Source organism: Artibeus jamaicensis, unplaced genomic scaffold (assembly GCF_021234435.1).
Source record: "Artibeus jamaicensis isolate MK-2021 breed Jamaican fruit bat unplaced genomic scaffold, CSHL_Jam_final contig_388, whole genome shotgun sequence".
Classification (NCBI taxonomy): Eukaryota; Metazoa; Chordata; class Mammalia; order Chiroptera; family Phyllostomidae; genus Artibeus; species Artibeus jamaicensis.
The window spans coordinates 8,542,166-8,559,533 of NW_026521813.1; the positions used below are offsets into that span (position 1 = coordinate 8,542,166).

The following is a 17,368-nucleotide window of genomic DNA, read 5'->3' on the forward strand; positions in this document are numbered from 1 at the left end:
AACTTGGAAAATACGTAAAAATATGTGCAGTGTAAATCTGAGTCAGGGTGAACATCTCACTTGTCATTTCAACTATTGACAGCAGGGGAACTCTGTTGCTACTGATCCAGTGCTCAAGGTCTGGGGTATCCTGGGTAGTGCAGGCTAAGGTCAGTCACCACCTGTGTTCTGCCCTGGGGGCCATTCTGCATGAGCCACAAAGCATCTGAGATGGCTCCTTCTTGTGCTGGGCTTGGAGATTCCCAGGTGAAGCCAAGCTGTAGATCTAGGCTGCTGCTCCTAGTGCTCAGCCTAGGGCCGCTTAGCAAGAGATACAAGGCTGGGGACTCACTGAGCCTGGCTGTTGCTTGTTTGAGAGGATTTAGGAAGTTGTAAAGCCCAAACCATCCATTCATATGGAAAAATCTCTGTTAACAGCTTAGGTGGGCCCTTAAATTGGGTGGGATGGAGTATCAGGGGATCTCCAGGGTGGGGCAATCTGTGTTAGCCAAGTTGATGGAGTCTTAGATATGGTACTGGCTATGCAGCTCCATTTGGGGAGGGCTTAGAAAAGGGACATTGGCCTCTGCCACCTTTCTGTCTGAGAGAAAGTTGTCCCTCAGCTCCTGCCTTGATGCCAGACACTTCAGTTCCTCCCTGTATATCACTGGTTCTTTCATGGTGCTACCCTGGTGCTGGAGCTCAGAGGGAGTGAGTCTGAGTAAGTCCTCATGTGGGTTTTTTAAGGGGAATTGCCTGGGACTCCGGAAATTTCCACGGACTCACTCCTGATGGGTTTTGCAGCCAGAAGTTGTGGAGACTTATCTTCCTAGCACTGGAACCCTGGGCTGGAGGACCTGGTGTGGAGCTGGGACTCCTCACTCCTGAGATATCTTCCTGATTTTTTAAAAAAAAGATTTTATTTATTTATCTTTAGAGGGGAAGGGAAGGAGAGAGTGAGAGAAATATCAATGTATGGTTGCGTCTTGTGCATCCCCTGCTGGGAACCGGCCTGCAACCCAGGCATGTGCCCTGACTGGGAAGTGAACCAAGATCCTTTGATTCACAGGCACTCAATCCACTGAGTTACACCAGCCAGGGATCCTTCCTGAATTTTATTCACCACAAGTGGATGCAGAACCAGCTGTTCCACGTCTCTGCCCCTCTTACCAGAATGGATGGATGTGGTTTCTTTAATTCCATAGTTGTCAGACTTCCATTTAACTTAGTTTCTGACAGTTCTGAGTGACGCTTGTTCTAAATCTTAGTTGTAATTTTGATGTGATTGTGTGAGGAGGTGAGCCGTGGTTACCTATGCTGCCATCTTGACCAGAGGTAGAGATGAGTTATATTGAAAAGAAGTGTAAACCATGTCGCTCCTTCCTCTTCTGTTATCTTCATTCCTTTTCCTTGAGAGCAGGCCAGCTGCTTTAACTTTTTACTCCCCTTATTTCACAGCTCATTATTACTCCCAAATTAAGAACAGTACACAACAGATAGCCTGAAAGATTCTAAAGGAAGTCTTGTGGGTTTTTTTTTATATATATAACTGAAACTTGCCAGATTTAACTGATAGGGACCTGTTAAATATTACTTAGTGATGGTGACAGATTCCAGATTCCTGGTTCTCTGGGACTGAGGACAACCCAGGGTTGGGGAAAGAGTGGGGAGTTATTGTTCAATGGGTATAGAGCTTCAGTTCTGCAAGATGAAGAGAGTTCTGCAGATAGTTGGTGGTGAAGATGGCATCACAGTATGAACGTACTTTATGCCCCTGAACTGAACACTTAAAAATGGTTAAGATGCTAAATTTTATGTGATGTGTTTTTACCACAATAAAAAAATGAGAAAAAGGTCTGTTTGCAAAACCAGTTTTTATAGTATCCCTAATGTACTAATATTCTTTCTTGCTGATGCCATTTAGTTAAAGAGCAAACCCTCAAGTTTCTTCATAAATAACTTACTCAAGACCAAACAGAATGGATATATTGGACCTCTTTTAGAATGACTCCTTTTGAGTAGATCTCAGGCCAGTGTTTTGTTATAACATCCATAAACAGATAATTCAGTGTTTATATTACCTGCCAATTAGCAAATTCAAAAGGGATGTTGATAATATACTATTTATTAAACACTACTAGTTTCTGATAGTGAAAAAGTCAGTAGGTAGTAATAGGCCCTCCCTCACCTTTTTTTTCTTTCTTTTTTGCCAGTAGAAAGCATTTCATTAACTTCCTAGCTAGGTGCAGGAGTGAGTTTAAACATAACCACATCCATGAATACATCTAATATATGTGGTTGGATGAATAACATAAGCCAATAGTTTTGAATCTCTTTTTGAGCACAGCTTATAGTAAAAAATAATTTTACATTTTGATTCAAAGCATACATGTACACACACACAATAAACCTAAAATGAAATTTCATGAAACATACTCACCCTTACTGTACATGATATACTTTCTCAGTTCCTATTATATCTACTGTATTTTACTTCACTTTTAAAAGTGCTGCTCCAAGCACATTAAATTGATTTCCTAACTTGCTAATGGGTTATAGCCCATTGTTTAAAAATAATGCTCGAAGCAACATCCAAATTTTAAAAACCAATATCTAAGAAGTAAGAGAAAGGGAAGTTAGTAACTAACAAAAGCAAATGAAGTTAATAAAATATAAATTCTTAATGCAGATGGTTTACTTTAATAAATCAATGAAGAAATTAATGCAGGAATTCAAAAATGCAAAAGTCACCTCTAAAATTCTACAAAACAAAAGTCACCAAACTTCAGGAAACCAAATGAATATAAAAATATAATTCAGTTGTCTCTTTGGCCTTTGCATTTAAATATAAATTCTCTATTATAAATTAAGTAAAATTGTAAGTCAAGTATAGCACTACAATAAAACTTAAGTACCCTTTCATAATTTTCAAGAGCTTCGGATTGCTCTCTATACGTACCAGTTTTGGAACATATAGACATAAAAGGTCTCCTGCAATACTCAGCTCAGAATATAAACTGGGGACTCTCTTCTAAATGGGCTCCAAAGTGTCAGGAAAAGAGTGTCAATGTCATTCTCAGTATTCAGTGGCTGTTTTAATGTTCTCTGTGAAATGCTCTACTAGTTTCAGGCCAGCTCTAGCTGGGGAACATGGGGGAGGAGTGTATCCCTATTATTATTTTTAATATATACATATTTGAGGATGAGAAATCAAGATCGGAATGGCTCTAAATGACTGGGTGCCTTCGACAGGACGGACAGCACCCTGAAACAAGTGCTTGGATGGCTTTCTTCTCAAAGTGTTCTTGACTACTGGACAGAAGTTACTAGGTTTTACTGATGTCCATTAAGGAGCAATTCAACTCACTGTTTTTCTTCCCTTCATTTCCAAATGATGTCAAACATATTTTTAATTTCCAAGTTGTTCCACCAATATCCTGTTTAAGAAGATGATTGATATACTTTAGGATGGTTCAACAAGGCTGTCAAACTATGACTGCATTACTTAGATTGGATGGGACACCATGCAAGAGCCTAAGAAATGTTAAATGTGTTTGAGAGACTATCGACCTGAATCATTTTCAACTTTCCATGATTGAAAGGGAAAGAAAAAAAATTCTTCTCTAGCCAGAGTCTGTGGATGTAACTTTCATCTTATTAGATGGAGTTAATTTAACTAATAAGCAGTGATATCAGGCATTGCCACGTATGTAACCGTTATCTAGGGAAGGAATTCATTTAGTCCTTATAATCCCCTATGCAACATCCTCAGATCCTTCCAATTCTGACTTTTTTACTTAATGAGAATAAAAATATAGCTAATTTTTACTGAGTGCTTACTATGTGTAAGGTACTGTTCTAAGCATTTAATCTGTAGTAACTCGTTTAATTCTCATAGGAAGAAATTATTATTTGTAATTTACAGATGAGGGAACTGGGGTTCCAGGTGGACCACTCCCAGTTGTTCACCCATAAACATGCTAAAGAAAGACTCTAGAGCCATAACTCAAAAACTAATCATCAGGTCAGCTTTGCAACAGATTCCGTCAATTCCAGTACCTAGGTTTTGCTTTCTCCGCTTGACCAAGTGTCTAACAAGGCTCTCCTTGCCTAAGTCCCTTTCCCTGATAGTCCCTTTCCCTATAGACAGAGGTCTTGACTTGCTCACCAAGTTCCTCTCGGCACTATAGTGCTGCTCAGACATGAGTGCTGGAGATTCTCTCTTTGCCCCTCTAGATCCCTTCTCCAGTCATCTCTATTCTGCTCCCTAATCTGGGAGGTCGACCTGCCTGGGTTCCTTTGCCCATTTTCCAGCTTGGTTAAGCAGTGGAGTGTCCAGGCAGGAGATCAGAAGGAGGGAGGACAGGGAGTTAGGGGAATGTATCCTCCTGGCTCCTTTTCCCTTTTGGTCTAGGGACACTTCCACCCCGAGGTACAGCACTATTCTTCACGGTGTCCCTATACCCAGCTGCAGTGGTCTGAATGTGTCTTCCCTCACCACACCCCTGACCCTGACCGCCCACCTGGACCTCCCACCCTGACTCATGGGTTGAAATTCTAACTGTCAAAGGTGGTAGCATTTAGGTGATGGGCCCTTTGGGAGGTGATTAAGCTCATGGATGGGATTTGTGCTCTGAGGCTCCAGAATCCTTTGGAAGGATTCTACCATTTGAAGGCAGCAGCCTACAGCCTGCAGGAGGGCCTTCACTAGAAGCTGAGACCCTGAACGTAGACTTCCAGCCTCCAGAACTGAGAGCAATAAATTTCTGATATTTGTAAGCTACTCCATCTCTGGCATTTTGTTATAATATCCCAAACATACTAAGACACTAGCCACACATGTTAGCTTCATCATCCACTCCAGAGTCTCTCTGCTGCTCCTGACCTGGCAAGAGAGCCAGACACTGTGACCCAGACTCTGTCCTGCCTATAACTAGACAGTGTGACTGGCCTAATTTCTTCATTATGTGCCCAGAAAAAAAGACTTCTATGGCAGATAGGTAATAGCACAGAAATCAGGGGCTGGGAAACATAGGAAATAATCTTCACATGCTTCCCGATGCCAGCTGTCCCAGTAATTGTCTATGAAAAGCCTGTAGCCACGTGTGGGACCGCCCGAAAATTTGCATAAGCAAATGTATGCAAACTTCGAGGGACTTTGGGCAAGGTTTCCTACAGTTCTAGAGCCTCCAAAATCTTTTTTAAGAAACACCAGTTTTTGTGAGTATTTTCTCCTTGTTATTACCTTTCCCCTGGCCCCCTGATGTTTACATGGTAAATATTATTAAAAGATATTCACACCTTTCCCCCATTTATCAAAAACACAAATACAGGGTTAAGCCTAAACAATAGTAAGAATCGGATGAAAAGTTCTATTTTAGGAAAACTGTAAGTCATGCAAATATATCTTCTACTTCACATTTTTTTGATTAATGTAGTAATTCTATTCATATTAAAAGCTGAGACCAAGATGAGATCATCATGCTTTTTGCTTTAACTAATCATATTCTAAACCATTAATGTTTCAAACCAATTTTAAAAATTCACAAAATGTAATAATTTTGACATAACAATCAATCCCTATGCATAAAAATCAGGATTGGTCTAAATTTCAAACATTAATTTATCTTACAATTAAGTATGAAAGGACAAGCTAATTTCTCTTTGAAATATTTACCCCATTATACCTTATATTAATATCATATATTAATGAAATAATTCATTGCCATTTACCAATATCCCTATTAATTTTGTACTTTTATAGTTTCAAAAGATTAAGTCTAAATATAATTAATGTGCTGAGACTCACACTTCAGATAATTTACTTAATAAATCATCTTAACTGGTTTTCCCCCTTACATACTACTAATTTTCTCGCTCTGATATTCTTTTGTACCACATTAAAGCAACATTTAAAAAATCAGCTACATTTCACATTTTTAGCATTTCTCTGCCTCCTATGTATAGGACTACATTCCAAAAATACATACGTAAGTATAGTCTTGACTGGTGTGCTCTGGCTAGTTGACGTATTGTCCCATACACAGAAGATTCTTGAGTTGATTACTGGTCAGGGCACATGCCTAAGTTATGGGTTCTGTCCCCTGTTGGGCAAGTTGAGAGGCAACTAACTGAGTGATGTTTCTCTCCCTCTCTCTCTGCCTTTTCCTTTCTCTAACATCAATAAGCATGTCCTCAGATGAGGATAAAAATAAAAATATGTAAGTACATATTTATGAGTGATGGTATTTTTTTTATTAATAAACTCACAGAATAATAAAATGGAAGGGAATGTAAGAGGCCATTTTCTCTCTGTTACCGGAATTGCCAAGCCTGGGTATAGGCAGCTATAGGGCAAGTTAAAACTAGAAAGCTAGTTAAGGATGGAGAATGCAAGTATTAATCAAAGCAGGAAGCCCAAAGAGATGGATTGGATCTCCTTAACATTGCTGAGACCCAGAAATTAACATAAAAGCAAGGAAGAGGGTCACTGGTTCAACCCCCAGTCAGGGCAGATGCCTGGGTTTCAGACCAGGTCCCCAGTTAGGGGAGCATGAGAGGCAACCACACATTGATGTTTCTCTCCCTCTTTCTCCCTTTCCCTAAAAATAAATAAAGTCTAAAAAAATCAAGGAAGGATACTTTGGGCTAACTGCTTGGAAGCCAACCTCAAGGTTCAGGAGTGTCAGAGAGTGAAAGGAAGAGGGGACTCAACATCAGTGGCATTTGGGACAATGTTGTGACCCCACATCCTATAGTAGAGAAGTTGCTCAGTCCGGGAGAAACAGAACTTCAGGCAAGTGCACATCCTGTTCACGAAGAGGGGAAGCCGGCCTTCTACCCAAGGATAGAAAGCTCATTGAAATGCTTTTTTTTTTTGGTAGAGGTCAAGTCTTGCTATATACATAGGTCCAGATAGTCTTTCGGTCTGAGTCTCTACAAAATGTATTAGATGATGAATCAGGGTCATGTTAAGTGGTGATGAACACAAGCTCTAGAATCCAAGTGTCTGGGTCCATAACCCTAGAACCAATACTGTCTACCTATTTCTTTTATTTTCTATGCAACATTTTTGTGACTGTTTCTCCCTCTGTGACATGGTGGTAATAGCAGTCCCCATTATGAGTTGATATGTACCCAAGGTGTTTATAAACTGCTGTGGAGAGAGGAGGAGTCAAGAAGCATAGTTAATTAACCTGGATGCCTATGATGCTATAATAGACAATCTCACCTATAACAGGAGCCTAATGAACAAAATAAAGAAATGAGCAAAATAGAACCAGAGGCACAGGATGATGGAACAGACTGACAGTAGCCAAGGGGAGGAGGGAGGGAGATAAGGGGGGAAAGAAGGGGAAGGGTCTAGTCAAGGAACAGGTATAAAGGACCCATGGACATAGATAACAGGGGCGACTGACTGTGGAAGCAGGGGTTGGGTGGGGCAGGGGAGAGCAAAGGGGGAAAATTGGGATAACCGTAATTGAACAATGAAAATATATATGTATATAAATAATTATTAGAGCTATCCCTTTTATGAAGGATAGCCAGCTGGTCTCCAGTAGAGGCCTTTTCCCCAAAGTAGGCATCTGTCTGCCCTCCCAAGCTTGTTTAACTTTTTGAAGGTGCTGGGTCAGATACACTTAAGTGACAGTGATGGGGACACACCACTGAAATGGTAAGAACGGGTCTATAATTTTTTAATGAAAGGAGTCTTGTTAGACTATGGTATTAGAGGAGGTGGTGGTCTAAGCAAATTCCTCACAGGCTAAAGGAGAGGATCAGAACTTGTTGCTAGAAGACAGCTGATAACTGCTGGAGTGTCCAACAGCTAGCCCTCCCTCACTGGGTAGGGGTGGCCCAAGGACAGTCAGGAGAGAGGAAGAGTAGCTGCCCAGCGAACTCTAACTGGGAAGAATTCCTTTAGAGGAGGGGATGGAGTGCAAATGAAAATACACAGCAGAAACTGCAAAGGTTTTGAAGCGCCTTACACTACTTCTTGGCTGTGTGATCTTGGGGTAATTTCTTATACTTGGGCCCCAGGTCCTTACCAATAAAATAAGGATAAGACTAGTAGTTACCCACGGCGGCTGTGAGGACTAAATGAGAGATGTATGACAAGCATTTTGCAGAAGCTTAGCAGAAAGTGGACACTCAATAAGTGCTAGCTACTACTAAAAACACAACTTGGTTGTCCACACCAGGGTAGCCACTCAGTAGTGAGGAAGCCCAGGCCATGTTGTCTGACACCCTGTGAGAGAGGGGGAGAGGTGAATAGTTATTATGCCAACCAATTCCCAGGGTGCTGGTGGTGCCCTTAATGCAGGTGGTGAGACCCAGGGGATGGCAGCAGATGGCAGGGGGTCAGGTACACTAAGTGCAGTCCTATGGTGTCCCTTCAAGGTGGATTCCTGCACCATTACAAATGGTCACAACATAACATTGTGCAAATAGTGTTCGCTAGAGCCAGAGGGGTCTGAGGCACTTAGGGAATGGCATTGGTTCAAAACCTGTCTCTGCATAGAATGCATGAATATTGTGTCACTAAACCCTGTACAGCCTGGAGGGTCAGAAGGGACCTTAGCAAAAATACAACCAGGCAGACTGAGCGATCAGGACCCCCTGTAAACTGTACCTGCCTATTGGAGTGAAAGTCACATGAGGAAATAACCAGCTGCTTGATGTGACAGAATGTGATCACAGCAATGGGACACTGGGACCTAGTGTCCTGAGAACATGTTGGTGGTGAGAGAGTCAAGTTTCACAACTATTTCGAGTATGGGAAGCTAGAAAAAATGGGTAGTTGGAGCTGAGCACTTGGTATGTGAAATTATCCTGGATGGATTGAGGGCCCCAGTTACCAGGTCTCTGCAGAAGGCTGCATGTTGAAAAGCCTCATAAGCTATGGACTGGGGCAAGGTTTAGGAAGAGGAGGTGCTACATCACCAGGATGTCTAGGAGTAATTTCCAGGAGTCTGATATTAAGGCCTTCTACCTCTCTTTTAAGCTTTAAGACCATGGAGATCCTTATAGACTCTGAATTCAAGACTACATTTTAGAACTACTGTTTTGGCTCAGAATATGCTTATGCATTCAGACTTGTAGATATACATTGGAATGCTTAACTGGCCCAAAGGCAGGTTACAAATTGAGCTAGTCCTTCTTCTTGTGACCAAAGTCCGTGGAAGTGGTCCTAGATAGTTAACCCAGTTTTCCCCTAGCAGGGTAAGGACCATCATCCCAGTGACAGTTACCCTAAGTAACTCACTTATCTCTCTCCCAATGTGTTTAAAGGTCCTTTAAAAGAGGACTAAGTCACAGCACACTGTCTCTAGTTAGTCTTAGGATGGGCAATATTCCTGTGCATTTGGGAGATGTCCTGGAACTCTTACAGGTTAAAAGTCCACAGTTTCCTCTGTTCATCCTTGACTGACAGCGCTCAAAGACACTTGTCCCAGTCTTAGAGGAGGTGCTTGGTGATGTTAATGTTGCTGGGCTGAGAGAATGATTTGATATTGCAGAAGCCTTGGAGTCTGTGTAGATTTGTATGGTTCTGATGTATGTCTCTCTCTCTCACTTAAGAATCTGATGAAAACTATGGATCATGTGCCTCCGAAAGAGACCCATGTTTTAATATAACTTCAGGTCCCTGGAAGGCTGTCCATGAATTCCAGGTTAAGAACTCCTACAACAGAAATAGGACTGGCAAGAGCAGGCTTTAGGTTTTTGGGCTTTCTTCTTTTGAAATATAAACTTTACTATATTTCAATTTAGTGTTTGCTGTTTGTTTCCCTGATTTACTTCAAGAAGTATTTTGGGACTACTTTTTAAGATGTACTTTTCTTTTTGTTTCTAGATCCACAGGATGTTATTACATTTGCATAATTTCAATAACCTCTGGAACTGTATGTTATTGAAACATGTTTTACTAATCACCAGTTACTTGTCACAATTCTGTTCTCCTTGGTACACTTGGAACCTCTGCTCTCTTAGTGACATTATTCTTTTGTCAAATGGAATCATTAGCATACAAATCTATTAACACTAAATATATAACACAAAGTCCTACAAAAATTATTGTAAGAAATGGAGGATCTTTAGCTATTAAATGCTGCTGTTGTTTTATTAAGACAATATGGACTGTAATTCATAAATGTTAGTCAAGGTTTAATTCATCTCATATTCTAACATAGTTATGATGGAACTTTAACCCTCCGTCTTACTTTTCTTTTCTTTTTTTTTCACTTAAGAATGTAAAAATGCTTGTAACTTATATGGCAATTCTTATCTGGGATCTAGAAGGCAATAACTCAGCTTTCAAACTTGCTTTATAAATTACCCATTCTTAGAAGTGGTAGAAATATTTTACACTATCTGAATAATAATGAACAATGCTCTCAGTGATTTATAGCTCTAAGAGCTTTATAATTTGATTTATGAACAGCTCTCAAATTTTCCATTGGCAGCTCATACAACTATGAGTAAATTTTCTGGCCAAATGACTCAGTATTTTGCTGCATGACTAATCCCACACTGAGTGTGGAAACTATATAAATGAAGTCTATTTGCTTGTGGATAATAAATGACTACTTTCCAAAAACTCTCTGCAAAGCATTATGAGGTAGATGAAATCAATTACATTGACATTTTAGACTCTCAAACTTAGACTTTTTTGAGAAGTCTGTAATGTTCACACACACACACACACACACACACAAGAATGCCACAATAAAACCATACAACATTTTCTCCACAGCGTTATCTTGGATTCCACAACCTACAAGGCAAAAATCCTACATTAGGCTCTACTTTTTCTGAAATGTTAAAGGGACAATTTAGAATGATTCCATTTGAAATATTTTCTCTTACAATGTCTTTAAATTATTAAATTTTTTTATTATGGTAAAATGAATATAAAGTACTTTCCCAGGGAATATTTGCTGCATTTGCAATTACTGTAAATAATAATTGTTTTTTCTTCAAAACTCAAAATTTAAAAAGATAGTAGTGATCCATCCACATTACAGCCACCTCCAAAGTTATATTAAATGAAGTAGGTTTTCCCAAATGATGTAGTTCCTTTACCTTTCAATGCCAGAACATGTATGCTGTTGTTGGCATATGTCATGGAAAACCACTTGGAAACAAACAGGCCCCACAACACATTTCCTCTGATTCCTTTCAATTTCTTTCATGTCACTTAATTCTGAGAGTAAAAAGCTTCATTTAGGAACAAGTAGATTACCAGCCCCAAATCAATATGATTTATCTCAAATTTATTGCTGGAGCCATGTGTCCATGAAACTTTTGCTGTCAAGGAAGTAATATTTCAATGTAATATCCTTGAGGGACTACCAATTGGGTAACTTACTCACTTCCATATATGTTTGTAATTAAAAACTTATAGGCACTCTGGACTACACTCCAAAATATTCCTTACCTTGCCCTCAAAATCATTCTTCTAGTCTGAGCAGTAACAGTCAGGGTGAGTGGAGAAGTGGGCACAGGCAGGAATCCATCATACTAGTCAGGGTCAGTCTTAACTACAGAGTCAAAAGTAGCCTGAGAGCAGAAAGAGCCAGTTCTGGGGACTCAAGGTATGTCAAAACAAATAGCTCAACCACAAGTGCCCAGGAGAATGTCCTCTTTTCCTCTCTCTTTACCTCTCCATTTCCTTCCCACTGCTGGTTCCATCCTCCCAGACTCTTGTTTAGGGACTCCTATTTGTCAAGAAACTTTTCCTAGCCTTTATGCAGGCTTTAATTGAATTTATCCTCATCCTCTTTTGAGTTAAATTTCTCCCAAGATTATAGACAGCAGCTCTCCTGTGTCTCACCTATCTCCCCCTCTTCTACCCATTAATCTGTTTTTGGTCTTTCCCACCACAGTGAATCAGTTCTCTGGAAGGTTACCAGGGGTGTCCTAGTCACCGGTCTGCAGTCCTCACCCTCCTAAACCTCCCATCTGTGCAACTGTTCTAGTTAGCCACTGAACTGGAACACTCCCCATTTGACTTCCACGGTTTTGCCTCTCTCTCTTTCTCCAGTCCACACATGGAAGCAGTTTCCAAAATTCCAATTTTTCCTGATATCCCTTTCTTAGTCATTTAATCCATTTCCATGACATCAACTGTAATTTCTGTTGATGACTCCGGTCTGTCTTTAGTTCTGTCCTCTCCATCCACATTTCCATGAGCCTGCTGGATAATGTCCCATGGTTGTCCTTCTGCTACCTCCACCTCGTTGGGTCTAAAACTCAATTTGCCATCTACCCCTTCAAAACTCTTCCTCTACCTCAGCTCATAACTTGTTCTCTTTACTTCCTCCCTTTTTCTCAGTTGGTCATTACACAGCTTAGGGTGGAAACTTCTTCTTCTGATTCATAAGTTAGATATTTGGGCCACAATTTCCTACTTCTAGGGAGGCCCTGCAGATATTTCTGTCATCTTATTATAGCCCTTACTCTTATCTTTGGGAGGTGGAATGACCAGCTGATGAGGGAAGTTGGGGAGGGCCTGCCAGCTACTGATGGACAAGGCTGGTGTGTAAAAGGTCCCTTCTCACACATGGTGCTGTTTCTTGCTCACTCTTGCAGAATGCCTTGTGGATTGGAGAGTGTAAGGCTCATCTTAGCCCCTGGTCTCTAGGTAAGAAGTGTAGGTAGGGTCCTTGCTGCCCAAGTGCTGGGGAGGATTATACAGTTGACCCTTGAACAACATGGGGGTAAGGGTGCTCACTTCCCTGTGCAGTTGGAAATCTGTGTGTAACTTCTGAGTCCCCCCAGACTGAAGTACTAATAGCCCATGTTGACTGAAAGCTTTGACAATAACATAAATAATCTACTAACTCATATTTGTATGTCTTGTATATTGTATACTGTATTCTTATAGTAAAGAAATGAAAACATTATTAGTTTTTACTTACTTATTTTTAGACAGAGGAGAAGGGAGCGAGTAATCGAGGGAGAAACACATTAATGTGTGGTTTCCCCTTTTAAGCCCCCAACTGGGGGCCTGGTCTGAAACCCAGTATTTGCCCTGACTGGGAATGGAACTGGCGCCCCTTTGGTTCACAGGCTGGCACTCAATCCACTGGCCTACACCAGCCAGGGAATAACTGAAAATATTATTAAGAAAATCATATGGAAGGTAAGATGCACTTCAAGTATTTATTTATTTTTTAAAAAATCCACGTATAAGCAGACCTCACAGTTCAAACCCATGTTGCTAGAGGGTCAGCTGTGGTTCTTCAGCGACGACTGAGGGGGCAGGGCACGCGGAGTTGGGGGAACAGGAATATGATGCCCCTTTTTGGTCTTGGGTCTAAGCCACGTTCTTCAATCTGACTTTACTCTCAATAAATTAATATTTTAATTTCATTTTGGTTCCTTGTATGTGTTCTCAGTTTGGTTGAGAATCCAAAGGGAAGAAACAGGGCACAATGGACCATCTTCTACATTCCTGGTTCAAAATTCTCAACCATTTCCCCCAACACACTGTCTTCTTTTGGGTGACAGTGCTAACTCACTATCATAAAACACTGAGAAGCTATATATACTTTTTCATTTTGATTTTTTACTTCTTGGGATGTGTCATCCTCACCCCCAAACTTCAAAATTTTTCTGACTTGGATACAATGTCAATTATTCTTTTAAAATGACAACCTAGCAGAAAGAAAGGCATGACTTCTACTAAATTAAATTCCAAAATGGATTAATTAGCCGACTTAATATTTATTGAATTCTGCAATGCATTAAGCATCACAGAAACGCACGGAAAGAAGCAATTAAGAACACCATTATTTGGAGACGGAAATGATAAATTAGCAACAAAAAATCAGAAAATAACAACAGAACCTAAATACTAAATACTTTCAATGATTTGGTTTGCTCATTATAGGTATCCTTGAGATAACTGATGGAAAGAACAGAAATGAATGCATGTAAAAAGAAATACCTATAGTCCTATTGCATGGCAGTTAAGCATTTGCCTGCCAAATGAGATAAATGATGTTCTGGTGTGCACTTGAAACTTATAAATGGCTGCAGCAAGACTCAGGATGATAACAATTGTGCTGAAGTAATAGTTCAGAAAACCATAACTTGCTATTTAGTTGCTTTCTGTTGTTAATTAAAAGTGCAGAGTTTGGGGCAAACTGGTTACCATGCTGTGTTGGTGGTCTTAAGACATGTCTCAAGGGTATTTATTTAGGCCATTTTTGCTCACTCACAAATTTTAGTTAATGAGAAGCATAAAGTAAAATGACCTTCCTAAATTCTTAGTCTACAGCCATACCACCCTGAACGTGCCAGATTTTGTCTAAATTCTTAGTTACTTCTCCCAGTGTTTGCAGAAGGTTAATTCAGTTTTGTTGTTTTAAATTACTCCACTAGGCCACTGAGTTGATGCAGTAAAGAATTCTTCCTTTTCCAATGTGCCACACATTGCAGGCTCTCAGGATTCTCTTCAATAGTCCCTGCACTCTGGACAGGAATGCACTCTTTCACTGCAGTGGGCTGTGGTGTCAGGAAGCCGCTAAGCAAAATGCACCTGATACAGTGCTGCCCGTCAGCCCAAGTGCCAGGGACTTTAGAAGCCTCTCCTGCCTTGAAGTGCAGACTACACTCTGACATTCAACATTCCCACCTTATATATACAGCGTCTGCAAGCGAGGTGCAACTCAACGGAATGAGATGCAGCATGTCAACAACTTGAATGTTTATTTTGTTTTATAAAGTTGTAAGTAAGAAAATAATCCATTGCTTCCCATGCTTATGTATCTGGCACTTAAGAAATGCATTAGGCAATGCACTTTTGAGTATCCTTTACTGCTTACACATGGTAATATGTTAACGGTCTTAAGAACATCAATGGTTAAGCTTTTAAGCAGAGATACACGATTGATTTTGTACCGTTAGAAACCACCACCAATATAGAGATCCTTCAAGCACATACGAAACTTAAGTATTGTCATGGGTTCTTGCTTTTCAGAATTTTATAAATTACGTTTTTATGACAAAATTTCTTGTTTCTTAAATATTCCAAAGAGTCCGCCTTAGTAATTATTAGAATTCACAAATGCAGTAATAGGCTACCTTGCCATTATTACTGCAGTTTCCTTATGCAAGTAAATAAAACAAAACAAACAAAAAATATCTCCACACAGTATTGCCTAGGGAGGAGCATAACGCGGTGCCGCACTTGGCCGGCCGGCCAAGGCTGCAAGATGCCGCAGACTGCGGCAGCGGCGGCGGCGTCCTGGCCAGGTGGCAGAGGCCGTGCACAGAACGGCGCACTGCAGCGCACCCGCCATACCTTCTGCGTTGGCATTGAACCAGCAACTACTGAAAAATCTCCCAGCCATCAATATACTTTTAGCTCGTTATGAAGAAATGAGAGGGGGCAAGAGGGACAGAAGAGGGAACGTGTGCATTTTGTGTAATAGATCATTATTGCCTCCCATTCTTTAAAAAATTTCTCCTCCAAATATTTACCAGCCAATCCTAATTTCCTTCATCTGCCAGTTCTCTAAATCTGAATTTGCCCCTCCTTTGCAAATACACTAAAATGAGTCGGATTTTACAGTAAACGCACAGATACATGAGATCTAAAGTGCCCGTCTCGGCTAGGAAATTGCACCAAGTTTGGGGTATCAAGGTTCACGTCTGCAGACCGGAGCGCTCTACTGGGGAGCGCTCCCAGTTAGAGGGGCTTGGAGACGGGTTGGCCTCCCGTTCCTGGAGGACCCCAATTCCCAGGGAAGGCCCTTCCCGGTGTTCACGCTTCGGCGTGCGAGGAACCCCCCCGCAAGCAATAGCTCACCCGGCTGCATCTTCCAAAGCCCCAATCTCGGGGCGGGGCGCGGGGAGGTAGGAGGTTGGGGGTAGCTCAGCACCTTACGGTTTTCCCCCTGGCTCCTTGGCGCCCCCTGACGCCGGACTCCCCTGAAACTCGGCCAAGGGAAGCTGGATAGGTGGAAGCCCCAAGCGTCGGGGAGCCTAGAGGCACCCGGCTGGCGTACCCTCTGACGGAGCGGACTGGCAGCTGGCCCCACAGGAGGGCGCTGGGCGCTCAGGCCCGAGCACAGTCCGCGGCCGCCGCCAAAGCCGCTGCAGCCATGTCCGCGCGCCCGCGCTGCCGCAGCCCGGCTGTGATGTCATCAGACGAGCCCCCGCCGCGGCGCCCCATTCCCGCCCCCCGCGGGCTACCGAGGCTGCAGCCCGAGCGCGGCGTCCCCGCCCCAACCCACGTGCGCCCGTCTTCGGGATGCCGAGGCCGGCCGCGGTCGCGAGAGGATGCACAGAGCCCGGGTGGCCCCAGCGGCGGTGCAGCTCCTCCCCGCCCGCCGCGTCCCCGGCGGGGCTGCGCCCGGGGGCTGCGCATGGGCGGGGGCGCCTGGGGAGGGAGGAGAGAGGCTCGGGGCCGCCAAATCCCTGCCTAGTCGCCGTCTGCTGAGTCATGGCAACCGCTGCCCGCAGCCCTGGATCACTCGCTTAGTGCTGTTGGCACGGGGTGCGCAGCCATTGGGCTGGGCGCGGGTCCGTGTGCGCCGGGCTTGACGCGCTGATCCGCGCTCGCCCGTGCCCGCCGCTTGTGTGTGCGCCCCGCGCTGGTGCCTGTGCCGCCGCCTTCCAGTCCCGCCGCCGAGCTGCCCCCGCCTTGCCCGCACCATGATCGCCGCGGCTTTCCTGGTCTTGCTGAGACCCTACAGCATCCAATGTGCCCTGTTTCTCTTGTTGCTTCTGCTGGGCACTATTGCCACCATCGTCTTCTTCTGCTGCTGGCACCGCAAGCTCCAGAAAGGGAGACATCCGATGAAATCGGTCTTTTCGGGTCGTTCAAGGAGCCGAGGTAAGACACGCCGCGACGGGTTTCTTCGGGCTAAGAAGAACGTTTAAGCCGATTTGGAGAGTGAAGCGCAGCTCGCTCCCTTTTGCGCTGCGCCCTATCTCCATCATTGCCTACTCCCCAGGCTGAGTACGCTTCTAGGTTTAACGTTCCTCGCCCTTTCCCCCCTCATCTCCTACCTTCAGTCTCCCGGGTTGGGGGATGAACACAGCGATTATAAGAGGTGGGAGGAGAGGCGCGGACGCAAATTCTTAGTGTCAGTTTGTTTAAAGCCCCTAAGGGTAATTGGAGCGCAGCCCAAAGCCTTCTTTCGCCTATCCATTACTGACTTTCTTCATGGAGAGTTAGGGGCTCTCCAACTCCCCCGGAACTTTTCCTAAAACTTCTCGTGTTGGAATCATCTAGAGACCGATGACCTAGTAACCTCCCCGCCCTACAGGATGTCCCCACTGAATTCGAGGCATTTGGAATATGCCTTCCTGATCCCTCACCCCACAGGTAAGGCATCGGTTTATTCGGCTGGGAAAGAACAGGGAGTTAAGTGAA

General features: G+C 42.9%; 2 protein-coding genes across 14 annotated transcripts in view; one reads left to right on the forward strand and one right to left on the reverse strand.

Moving 5' to 3' along the window:
* The window catches only part of BEND6 (BEN domain containing 6), a 56,169-nt gene extending 40,108 nt beyond the window's left edge, over window positions 1-16,061 (reverse strand). The window contains exon 1 of the mRNA XM_037136414.2: window positions 15,797-16,061. The gene's annotated coding sequence lies outside the window, so the exon portion shown is untranslated. The remainder of the gene's footprint in view (window positions 1-15,796) is intronic.
* Window positions 16,062-16,448: 387 nt separating this feature from the next.
* Window positions 16,449-17,368, forward strand: part of DST (dystonin) — a 453,023-nt gene continuing 452,103 nt past the window's right edge. For 12 of the 13 annotated variants that reach the window (XM_053664966.1, XM_053664967.1, XM_053664968.1 and 9 more), the window contains exon 1: window positions 16,630-16,825. In XM_053664966.1, the coding sequence (XP_053520941.1) occupies window positions 16,645-16,825 (181 nt within the window). In that variant the 5' untranslated portion in view covers window positions 16,630-16,644. Of the gene's footprint in view, window positions 16,826-17,368 lie in introns of all 13 variants that reach the window. The other variant, XM_053664982.1, reaches the window with a different exon arrangement.